This window comes from Pelophylax lessonae (genome assembly GCF_965119305.1).
Source record: "Pelophylax lessonae genome assembly, chromosome: 13".
NCBI lineage: Eukaryota > Metazoa > Chordata > Amphibia > Anura > Ranidae > Pelophylax > Pelophylax lessonae.
The window spans coordinates 210,281,640-210,294,023 of record NC_138780.1 but is presented as its reverse complement, the minus strand read 5'-3'; the positions used below and the strand labels follow the sequence as shown (position 1 = coordinate 210,294,023).

The following is a 12,384-nucleotide window of genomic DNA, read 5'->3' as shown; positions in this document are numbered from 1 at the left end:
CGCTTCAACCATAAAAAAAATGATGAATGATGAATGCTGACAGTCCGGGAACCTCCCACCTGTGTGCAGAAGGAAAAGGAAATCCTTCAGCTGGCCACTCCCCTCACACTATGACCCGTTTCACCAGAGAGTCATTACAAGCATGTTCCCTTTAAGGGAAATATTGGAATCTGTAAAGCGTGTTTTCCTTCGATCGGTTCCTCGCATCGTATACAGTATATACTCCAGGGATGATGGTATATGAAGAAATATACAATATCTAGTATACAATATCGAATCATCTTGCCGCCATTTAGCAAAGGATGGCTGCGAGATGACGAAGACAGTCAGGCTCCTCCCCCCTTGGCGGCAAGCCGATTTGATTGGAAGAGCCCATGTACATGTTTGTTAGTGTAATATTTTCCTTTTAGCGATAATTGATTTTACCATACGGAGAGCACTAGATCTTGTATATTTCTTCATATACCATCATCCCTGGAGTATATACTGTATACAATGCGAGGAGCCGATCGAAGGAAAACGCGCTTTACAGATTCCAAGGGAACATGCTTGTAATGACTCGCTGGTGAAACGGGTCATAGTGTGAGGGGAGTGGCCAGAAAACACTGCTGGAGGATTTCCTTTTCCTTCTGCACACAGGTGGGAGGTTCCCGGACTGTCAGCATTCGTCTATTTCTATGGTTTTCTATGGACATCTGACAATATTCGGGTTTATATTCTATGCGATACGTTTGCGTTTTCTATGAATTGTTCGATGTGTAGCGCTGCACTAAGATTTGGGTTCAGATTTTAGCGAATGAGGTGAACGCACTTTGTAGACACTCATTGCTTTTTATTTAAGGTTTTTGTCACTATTTTTCTTCATTTGAGCGGTAGGAGGTTGCGCTGATTACCATTTATTTGAGTTTTGGATATAGATCAGGTTGTGTCGCACTTTTCTCGGCCCCGCGTCTGATTATGTGCCCCGCGCCTTTCTATAACGCAGAGCTACACAATGGTTTTGCCTTCCTACAATGGAAGCCCTGAATGTCTCCACATTTATTATACAGGAAGGTGACATTCAGAGCTCCCTCTAGTGGCTAATATACAAACATATATATATATATTACTGTAAGGAAAATATGGAGAAGCAAACAGATAATACTTTCCTAAGTTTAGAAGTGCGATAATCGGGCCCGGTTCACATTAGTGCGATAAGTTTTGAATGCGATTTCATGCGCTGTGTGATGTTTGTGCTTTACGATTGTTATGTGATTTCATAGCTGTGTGTGGCAGGCGCAGCACTACAAAGGGCCTTATACGCTGTGGCATTAGAAGAATTGGATTTTTCTGACTTCAGTCTAACCAGACTGTCTGTTACTCTATAAATTCCTCTAATACCGTTCTATGGAAAGCAGGAGGTTTAAAGAGCCACCAAACACTTCAGATATCTTCTTTATTAACTTCAACTTTTCTTCATAGATAACAGTGACACTTTTGCAGCAGACAGTCCATGTACAACATGTGCTGAATACAGTATAACAAATGGTGGATAGATTTCTCTCTCTATTGCTGTTTGAGTTTGTTTGCTTGGGTTTGGTTTTGAGTTGTTTGGGTTTGTTCGATAGTTTGAATTCGATATAACTTCTGAAGTTTGATAGTTTGTTTGTTTGGTGGAACTACAAGTGAACACATAACTAGTTCAGTATACAGCTCTAATCACATTACTAACAATAGGAACATGTATAACTGGTAATTACCTATTTTTGGCCACTTTGCTTCCATAAAACTGCTCTGTGGATCTGTGTGTCTATTCAGTTCTCTTCTGTAGTGGAATGAGAAGGTTGGCTGAAGCATGAGGCTTCAGAGACAAAAAATGGGTGTAAGGCTGGCTGTGATTGGCCAAGACTGTTGCTGAGTGTGAGATTGGCTGTGATTGGCTACAAACTCCTTATGGGTAATAAAGTTTAACTCCGTGCTTTCTGCTTTCAACTCTGCTGTGTCTGAGCTTACCTTACATGCATATAAATGAATCTTACAGGCATATTTTTCCTTTGCTTCTGTGAACACAACATACAACTGTTATGTGACATCCAAACATGAAATCACAGTAAATAACTCTGCTTTTGTCTCTCACTTATAAACATATGCACTGTATTGAGGTTATTAACAGGTCTAGCTGTATATGCATGTAGGTCATATTAGCAACCTAGGACAGGTTCTAGCTGGCCAGCTACACTGTGTGTCTTTGGAAGTGATTTTCATGGCTTGACAATACAACTACTAGACTAGTTTAGCAAAAAATGCACCAAAATCACATTCAGTTTTGATACATTTCCATTCAACTCTATGGGCCACAAAGTTGCACTCCATCGCAGCAAAGTAGCACATGACCCTTCCCCAAACTCGCATCGCATTGATATGGACGCCATTGAAAACAATGCTTTTTCTATTGTCATGCGATTCTGTGCGAACCAGGCCTAACTCCTAGTATGAGCCCACAGAGGAGACGGAGAACTTTCCTACACCTACCTCCTGGAGAGTGTTCCTGACCTGACACACATACACCTACCTCCTGGAGAGTGTTCCTGACCTGACACCCATACACCTACCTCCTGGAGAGTGTTCCTGATCTGACACACATACACCTACCTCCTGGAGAGTGTTCCTGACCTGACACACATACACCTACCTCCTGGAGAGTGTTCTTCATCTGACACACATAGAACTACCTCCTGGAGAGTGTTCCTGATCTGACACACATACACCTACCTCCTGGAGAGTGTTCCTGATCTGACACACATACACCTACCTCCTGGAGAGTGTTCTTGATCTGACACACATACACCTACCTCCTGGAGAGTGTTCTTGATCTGACACACATACACCTACCTCCTGGAGAGTGTTCCTGATCTGACACACATACACCTACCTCCTGGAGAGTGTTCCTGATCTGACACACATACACCTACCTCCTGGAGAGTGTTCTTGATCTGACACACATACACCTACCTCCTGGAGAGTGATCCTGATCTGACACACATATACCTACCTCCTGGAGAGTGATCCTGATCTGACACACATACACCTACCTCCTGGAGAGTGTCCTTGATCTGACACACATATACCTACCTCCTGGAGAGTGATCTTGATCTGGCCAACTGTTGTGAAGGGTGTTTTCTTCACCAGGGAAAGAATTTCTCAGTCATCCACCACAGTTGTTTTCCGTGGTCTTCCGGGTCTTTTGGTGTTGCTGAGCTCACCGATGCATTCTCTCTTTTTAAGAATGTTCCAAACAGTAGATTTGGCCACACCTAATGTTGTTGCCATCTCTCTGATGAGATTGTTTTGTTTTTTCAGCCCAATGATGGCTTGCTTCACTGATAGTGACAGCTCTTTGGATCTCATATTGAGAGTTGACCGCAACAGATTCCAAATGCAAATAGCACACTTGAAATGAACTCTGGACCTTTTATCTGCTCCTTGTAAATGGGATAATGAGGGAATAACACACACCTGGCCATGGAACAGCTGAGCAGCCAATTGTCCCATTACTTTTGGTACCTTAAAAAGTGGGAGGCACAAATACAAACTGTTGTAATTCCTACACCGTTCACCTGATTTGGATGTAAATAACCTAAAATTAAAGCTGAAAGTTTGCAGGTAAAGCACATCTTGTTTGTTTCATTTCAAATCCATTGTGATGATGTATAGAGCCAAAAAGATTAGAATTGTATCCATGTCCCAATATTTATGGACCTGACTGTACGTGGTATGTAGTGTGTGATATGTAGTATGTGGTATGTTGTGTGTGTGATGTGTAGTATGTGATATGTTGTGTGTGTGTGTGATATGTAGTATGTGATATGTAGTATGTTGTGTGTGTGTGTGATATGTAGTATGTGGTATGTAGTATGTGATGTGTAGTATGTGATATGTGGTATGTAGTATGTGGGGTATAGCGTACAACGACCGAATTGAAACGCGCTGTAAATCTAGTCAATGCGCTTTTGATGAACTTTTATGGACAATTGACATTTTCTGGTTGTTGATTGGCTGGTATTTTCCGGAGAGGTGGGCGGGTCTTCCAGTATGGAGTCCTTTTTTTTAAAGGAACATGTGCCAGGCTACATATACAGTATACGCCTTTTTTCCTGACACCCTCATAAACTATACATGTTCCTCTGAGCCATTGCTAGAGATAGTTCATGAAGACGGTTGTGGAGAATTGAGTCCTGATAACACAGAATATTCGGGTAAATGGTGTGCATGGCCGTGTGGAAACGGAAAACATGGAGAAGGAGATTTACTAAAACTGGAGCGCACAGAATCTGCTGCATGGCAGCCAATCAGCTTCCAGGTTTTATTGTCAAAGCTTCATTGAAGAATCTGAAGTTGGAAGCTGATTGGCTGCACCACATTCTTCACTCTCCAGCTTTAGTAAATCTCCCCAGACTGTCACCACAAAGGGTGATGATTTCTATTGTGGGATTTGGGGGGAGGGGACCCGTTGCCCCCAGGGCATGCTAGCATTGCCTGTCTCAGTCCTGAATTGTGCTCTCCTTATGTTTCAGATGACAGCGCCTCGGCGTCCAGCAGCATGGAGGTGACGGACCGCATTGCGTCCCTGGAGCAGCGCGTGCAGATCCAGGAGGATGAGATCCAGCTGTTGAAGTCGGCCTTGGCTGATGTAGTGAGGAGGCTGAACGCGTCGGAGGAGCAGCAAGCACTACAGAACCGCAAGGGACCCACTAAAGGTGCGTTAGTGTCACTGTGTATCCGGTGTGGTCACCTGGTGTAGCCAGGCCCGGGTCTGTGAGGGTGGCAGAACACGTTACAGGACACTGGATCTTTAATCATTGCTATTGGGTTATTTGCAGCTACTTCTATGTGATTGGACACAGAGAAGGCTGCAGGGACATCCCACTTTATAACTCCTCCTACTCCCAGCCAGCCTGCGTTCTTTTCTCCTATTCTCCTTTCCTGCCCCATGGCCAATATGTCTCCTAATGCACCTTCCAGATTGGCTGACCGCTGGGCGAAGCTTGGGGGGACTGTACCCCAACCCCACCAGAATAAAGAAATGGGCGCGCCTGCAGTATTGTTGACATACATTCAGTGCTGCTGTAGGCGCTTCCTTTGGTATGTAGTGCAGCACACGGAGTTATTTGCTTTACAGCCCAGAGCCAGGGGGTGTGGCAGTATCTGAGCCCCGCCCCTGAAGACCCTGCGGGTGTGTGCCTATGGAAGCCAGCATGGGGTCTTCCCCTTCTTTATCCTGCATGTGAGGATGCTTTCCTTTTCCAGTTCCCCCTTGGGTTGTGTAGTGACCACTCTTCTGAGAGCGCCAAGGTTCCTCCGCAGCATTTTATGTATTGGTGCATCTGTGCAACTTCCCACTTGTGGCACCTAGTAGCCACATTTTTTCTGCAGCTGCATGATTTAGGGGCTCGCGGCGCCTCCACCGCCTCACTTTCAGGTGCGTCACACTGGCTGCATGCCCACCACTACACAGAATTGATTTTGCTGTGGAGGCAGAGACATCCCCTGAGGAGGCGGAAGATCCTTCTACTTCTAAGAATTGGGATTTTCCCCGAGCACCCGAGTTCCACCCCCACCCATCCTCAGCCAGGTACTCTTCTCACCCGTTCCTCAGCCAGGTAATCTTCTCACCCTTTCCTCAGCCAGGTAATCTTCTCACCCGTTCCTCAACCAGGTAATCTTCTCACCCGTTCCTCAGCCAGGTAATCTTCTCACCCGTTCCTCAGCCAGGTACTCTTCTCACCCGTTCCTCAGCCAGGTACTCTTCTCACCCATTCCTCAGCCAGGTAATCTTCTCACCCGTTCCTCAGCCAGGTAATCTTCTCACCCGTTCCTCAACCAGGTAATCTTCTCATCCCTTCCTCAGCCAGGTACTCTTCTCACCCCTTCCTCAGCCAGGTACTCTTCTCACCCCTTCCTCAGCCAGGTAATCTTCTCACCCGTTCCTCAGCCAGGCAATCTTCTCACCCGTTCCTCAGCCAGGTAATCTTCTCACCCGTTCCTCAGCCAGGTAATCTTCTCACCCGTTCCTTAGCCAGGTAATCTTCTCACCCGTTCCTCAACCAGGTAATCTTCTCACCCGTTCCTCAGCCAGGTACTCTTCTCACCCCTTCCTCAGCCAGGTACTCTTCTCACCCCTTCCTCAGCCAGGTAATCTTCTCACCCGTTCCTCAGCCAGGCAATCTTCTCACCCGTTCCTCAGCCAGGTAATCTTCTCACCCGTTCCTCAGCCAGGTAATCTTCTCACCCGTTCCTCAACCAGGTAATCTTCTCACCCGTTCCTCAGCCAGGTACTCTTCTCACCCGTTCCTCAGTCAGGTAATCTTCTCGCCCCTTCCTCAGCCAGGTACTCTTCTCACCCGTTCCTCAGCCAGGTAATCTTCTCACCCGTTCCTCAGTCAGGTAATCTTCTCACCCCTTCCTCAGCCAGGTACTCTTCTCACCCGTTCCTCAGCCAGGTAATCTTCTCACCCGTTCCTCAGCCAGGCAATCTTCTCACCCGTTCCTTAGCCAGGTAATCTTCTCACCCGTTCCTCAGCCAGGTAATCTTCTCACCCGTTCCTCAACCAGGTAATCTTCTCACCCGTTCCTCAGCCAGGTAATCTTCTCACCCGTTCCTCAGCCAGGTGATCTTCTCACCCGTTCCTCAGCCAGGTAATCTTCTCATCCATCAGCTGATTGGAGGGCCCCAGGATCCTCCTCTCTATTGCTCTGCACAGGATCCTTTGGCTTGCTGCCAAATCATGTCTCGGTGTCATGTGACTGCAGGGGGTTATAGCGGGATGATATGCAGGTGTCATCCTGCCACCCGTTTTTACACTGGATTTTTGTAAGCTGGCCGTACACTGGATTTTTGGAAGGTGTGCATGCACTGGATTTTCGGAAGGTGGGCGTGCACTGGATTTTCGTAAGGTGGGCGTGCATTGGATTTTCGGAAGGTGGGCATGCACTGGATTTTCGGAAGGTGGGCGTGCACTGGATTTTCGTAAGGTGGGCGTGCATTGGATTTTCGGAAGGTGGGTGTGCATTGAATTTTCGGAAGGTGGGTGTGCATTGAATTTTCGGAAGGTGGGTGTGCATTGAATTTTCGGAAGGTGGGCGTGCACTGGATTTTCGGTAGGTGGGTGTGCAGTGGATTTTCGGAAGGTGGGCGTGCACTGGATTTTCAGAAGATAGGCGTGCACTGGATTTTCTGAAGGTGGGCGTGCATTGGATTTTCAGAAGATAGGCGTGCACTGGATTTTCGGAAGGTGGGCGTGCATTGGATTTTCGGAAGGTGGGCGTGCGCTGGATTTTCGGTAGGTGGGTGTGCACTGGATTTTCGGAAGGTTGGCGTGCACAGGATTTTAAGAAGGTGGGTGTGCAGTGGATTTTCGGTAGGTGGGTGTGCACTGGATTTTCGGAAGGTTGGCGTGCACAGGATTTTAAGAAGGTGGGTGTGCAGTGGATTTTTGGAAGGTAGGCGTGCACTGGATTTTTGGAAGGTGGGCGTGCACTGGATTTTCGGAAGGTGGACGTGCACTGGATTTTTGGATGGTGGGCGTGCACTGGATTTTCGGAAGGTGGGCGTGCACTGGATTTTCAGAAGGTGGGCGTGCACTGGATTTTTGGATGGTGGGCGTGCACTGGATTTTTGGATGGTGGGCGTGAACTGGATTTTTGGATGGTGGGCGTGAACTGGATTTTTGGAAGGTGGGCGTGCACTGGATTTTTGGAAGGTGGGCGTGAATTGGATTTTCAGAAGTTAGGAGCGCACTATATTTGTAGCTCATGAATAAGTATTTTTCTGTACTTGCAGTGTATTTATACGGGTAAAAAAAACATACAGCACTATTATATATATTATATTTTTTACATAATCATAATATTTTGTTTAATTTTTATTTTACAATGATATACGCCTCATTCATCGCAGGCTCTCATTACACATTCTTTGATTTCCCGTGGACAGAGATAAGAGGGCAGGAGAGAAGAAGGTTGTGGAAGTTGAAGAGTGATTGTTCTTTCTTGTGGTTGGTTTATTAGGGCAAGGGAGGCACCAATGACTGAATAGTAAATTATTTCTGAAGTCCCTGGGAGTTTCGGGGACTGCGATACAAGAGCCTTTCATCTGAATTTCTTTTGTCTCAAGTCATTGAAGTGTGTGAAGTTTTATTGGGCTTCCAGGAGCTTTTCCTGCCAAAATACGAGCCTTAGGTCCCACGTCATAGAGACAGCGTAAACCCCCCCCCCCCCCACGCCATAGAGATGACGTATCAACCCAGGCCATAGAGATGACGTATCAACCCAGGCCATAGAGATGACGTATCAACCAAGGCCATAGAGACAGCGTATACCCCCCCCCCCCCACGCCATAGAGATGACGTATCAACCCAGGCCATAGAGATGACGTATCAACCAAGGCCATAGAGACAGCGTATACCCCCCCCCCTCACGCCATAGAGATGACGTATCAACCCAGGCCATAGAGATGACGTAACAACCCAGGCCATAGAGACAACGTAACCCCCCCCCCCCCACGCCATAGAGATGACGTATCAACCCAGGCCATAGAGATGACGTATCAACTCAGGCCATAGAGATGACGCATCAACTCAGGCCATAGAGATGACGTATCAACCCAGGCCACAGAAATGACGTACCCCCCCACGCCATAGAGACAACGTATCCCCCCACGCCATAGAGACGACTTATCCCCCCACGCCATAGAGACGACTTATCCCCAGGGTTGCCACCTCATCCCTTTAAACCAGGACACATGAATTACACAGATTCTGGGGCTGATTAAGGTGGTAATTAAACTCACTTAGTGCCTTATGTGCATTCTATCAGCCTCAGAACCCGTGTAATTAAAGCGGAGTTCCGGCCTCAAATACTTTTTTTAACTAAAAATCCCCCTATAATACTAATCCATCGCCCCTTACAGAACCGCTATTCTCATACTTACAAGGTGTACAGGATTGGATTTTAGTCAAAATCTTACTTTTAAAAACACTGTCTGGGCGCGGCCATCTTGGATGTGGGCATCTGAAGCCACAGTGTAATCTGCTGTGTCCTTCTTCCTGATTCCAGGGAGTGTTCTGGGAGATCTTCCTGATTCCAGGGAGAGTTCTGGGAGTTCCTCCTGATTCCAGGGAGTGTTCTGGGAGTACTTCCTGATTCCAGGGAATGTTCTGGGAGTTCTTCCTGATTCCAGGGAGTGTTCTGGGAGTTCTTCCTGATTCCAGGGAGTGTTCTGGGAGTTTTTCCTGATTCCAGGGAGTGTTCTGGGAGTTCTTCCTGATTCCAGGGAGAGTTCTGGGAGTTCTTCCTGATTCCAGGGAGTGTTCTGGGAGTTCTTCCTGATTCCAGGGAGAGTTCTGGGAGTTCTTCCTGATTCCAGGGAATGTTCTGGGAGTTCCTCCTGATTCCAGGGAATGTTCTGGGAGTTCTTCCTGATTCCAGGGAATGTTCTGGGAGTTCTTCCTGATTCCAGGGAATGTTCTGGGAGTTCCTCCTGATTCCAGGGAGTGTTCTGGGAGTTCTTCCTGATTCCAGGGAATGTTCTGGGAGTTCTTCCTGATTCCAGGGAGTGTTCTGGGAGTTCTTCCTGATTCCAGGGAGTGTTCTGGGAGTTCTTCCTGATTCCAGGGAGTGTTCTGGGAGTTCTTCCTGATTCCAGGGAGTGTTCTGGGAGTTCTTCCTGATTCCAGGGAGTGTTCTGGGAGTTCTTCCTGATTCCAGGGAGAGTTCTGGGAGTTCTTCCTGATTCCAGGGAATGTTCTGGGAGTTCCTCCTGATTCCAGGGAATGTTCTGGGAGTTCTTCCTGATTCCAGGGAATGTTCTGGGAGTTCTTCCTGATTCCAGGGAATGTTCTGGGAGTTCCTCCTGATTCCAGGGAGTGTTCTGGGAGTTCCTCCTGATTCCAGGGAGAGTTCTGGGAGTTCTTCCTGATTCCAGGGAGAGTTCTGGGAGTTCTTCCTGATTCCAGGGAGAGTTCTGGGAGTTCTTCCTGATTCCAGGGAGTGTTCTGGGAGTTCTTCCTGATTCCAGGGAATGTTCTGGGAGTTCTTCCTGATTCCAGGGAGTGTTCTGGGAGTTCTTCCTGATTCCAGGGAGTGTTCTGGGAGTTCTTCCTGATTCCAGGGAGTGTTCTGGGAGATCCTCCTGATTCCAGGGAGTGTTCTGGGAGTTCTTCCTGATTCCAGGGAGTGTTCTGGGAGTTCTTCCTGATTCCAGGGAGTGTTCTGGGAGATCTTCCTGATTCCAGGGAGAGTTCTGGGAGTTCCTCCTGATTCCAGGGAGTGTTCTGGGAGTTCCTCCTGATTCCAGGGAGAGTTCTGGGAGTTCTTCCTGATTCCAGGGAGAGTTCTGGGAGATCTTCCTGATTCCAGGGAGAGTTCTGGGAGTTCCTCCTGATTCCAGGGAGTGTTCTGGGAGTTCTTCCTGATTCCAGGGAGTGTTCTGGGAGTTCTTCCTGATTCCAGGGAGAGTTCTGGGAGTTCTTCCTGATTCCAGGGAGTGTTCTGGGAGTTCTTCCTGATTCCAGGGAATGTTCTGGGAGTTCTTCCTGATTCCAGGGAATGTTCTGGGAGTTCTTCCTGATTCCAGGGAGAGTTCTGGGAGTTCTTCCTGATTCCAGGGAATGTTCTGGGAGTTCTTCCTGATTCCAGGGAGAGTTCTGGGAGTTCTTCCTGATTCCAGGGAGAGTTCTGGGAGTTCTTCCTGATTCCAGGGAGTGTTCTGGGAGTTCTTCCTGATTCCAGGTAGTGTTCTGGGAGTTCTTCCTGATTCCAGGGAGTGTTCTGGGAGTTCCTCCTGATTCCAGGGAGAGTTCTGGGAGTTCCTCCTGATTCCAGGGAATGTTCTGGGAGATCTTCCTGATTCCAGGGAGAGTTCTGGGAGTTCTTCCTGATTCCAGGGAATGTTCTGGGAGTTCTTCCTGATTCCAGGGAGAGTTCTGGGAGTTCTTCCTGATTCCAGGGAGTGTTCTGGGAGTTCTTCCTGATTCCAGGGAGTGTTCTGGGAGTTCTTCCTGATTCCAGGGAGTGTTCTGGGAGTTCCTCCTGATTCCAGGGAGAGTTCTGGGAGATCTTCCTGATTCCAGGGAGCGTTCTGGGAGTTCTTCCTGATTCCAGGGGGCGTTCTGGGAGTTCTTCCTGATTCCAGGGAATGTTCTGGGAGTTCTTCCTGATTCCAGGGAGCGTTCTGGGAGTTCTTCCTGATTCCAGGGAGAGTTCTGGGAGATCTTCCTGATTCAAGGGAATGTTCTGGGAGTTCTTCCTGATTCCAGGGAGTGTTCTGGGAGTTCTTCCTGATTCCAGGGAGAGTTCTGGGAGTTCTTCCTGATTCCGGCCTCCTGGGAGATCTTCCTGATTCCAGGGAGAGTTCTGGGAGTTCCTCCTGATTCCAGGGAATGTTCTGGGAGTTCTTCCTGATTCCAGGGAATGTTCTGGGAGTTCTTCCTGATTCCAGGGAATGTTCTGGGAGTTCTTCCTGATTCCAGGGAGTGTTCTGGGAGTTCTTCCTGATTCCAGGGAGAGTTCTGGGAGTTCTTCCTTATTCCAGGGAGTGTTCTGGGAGTTCTTCCTGATTACAGGGAGAGTTCTGGGAGTTCTTCCTGATTCCAGGGAATGTTCTGGGAGTTCCTCCTGATTCCAGGGAGTGTTCTGGGAGTTCTTCCTGATTCCATGGAATGTTCTGGGAGATCTTCCTGATTACAGGGAGAGTTCTGGGAGTTCCTCCTAATTCCAGGGAGAGTTCTGGGAGTTCCTCCTAATTCCAGGGAGAGTTCTGGGAGATCTTCCTGATTCCAGGGAATGTTCGGGGAGTTCTTCCTGATTCCAGGGAGAGTTCTGGGAGTTCTTCCTGATTCCAGGGAGAGTTCTGGGAGTTCCTCCTGATTCCAGGGAGTGTTCTGGGAGATCTTCCTGATTCCAGGGAGAGTTCTGGGAGTTCTTCCTGATTCCAGGGAGTGTTCTGGGAGTTCTTCCTGATTCCAGGGAGTGTTCTGGGAGTTCTTCCTGATTCCAGGGAGAGTTCTGGGAGTTCTTCCTGATTCCAGGGAGTGTTCTGGGAGATCTTCCTGATTCAAGGGAGTGTTCTGGGAGTTCTTCCTGATTCCAGGGAGAGTTCTGGGAGTTCCTCCTGATTCCAGGGAGTGTTCTGGGAGATCTTCCTGATTCCAGGGAGTGTTCTGGGAGTTCTTCCTGATTCCAGGGAGTGTTCTGGGAGTTCTTCCTGATTCCAGGGAGAGTTCTAGGAGTTCTTCCTGATTCCAGGGAGTGTTCTGGGAGTTCTTCCTGATTCCAGGGAGAGTTCTGGGAGTTCTTCCTGATTCCAGGGAGTGTTCTGGGAGTTCTTCCTGATTCCAGGGAGAGTTC

General features: G+C 48.0%; 1 protein-coding gene across 8 annotated transcripts in view; it reads left to right on the top strand.

Annotated features, from left to right (window-relative positions):
• Positions 1-12,384, top strand: part of EML1 (EMAP like 1) — a 354,659-nt gene that overhangs the window by 172,289 nt on the left and 169,986 nt on the right. For all 8 annotated transcript variants that reach the window (XM_082275525.1, XM_082275529.1, XM_082275528.1 and 5 more), the window contains exon 2: positions 4,554-4,736. In XM_082275525.1, coding sequence (XP_082131651.1) covers positions 4,554-4,736 — 183 coding nt within the window. The remainder of the gene's footprint in view (positions 1-4,553; positions 4,737-12,384) is intronic.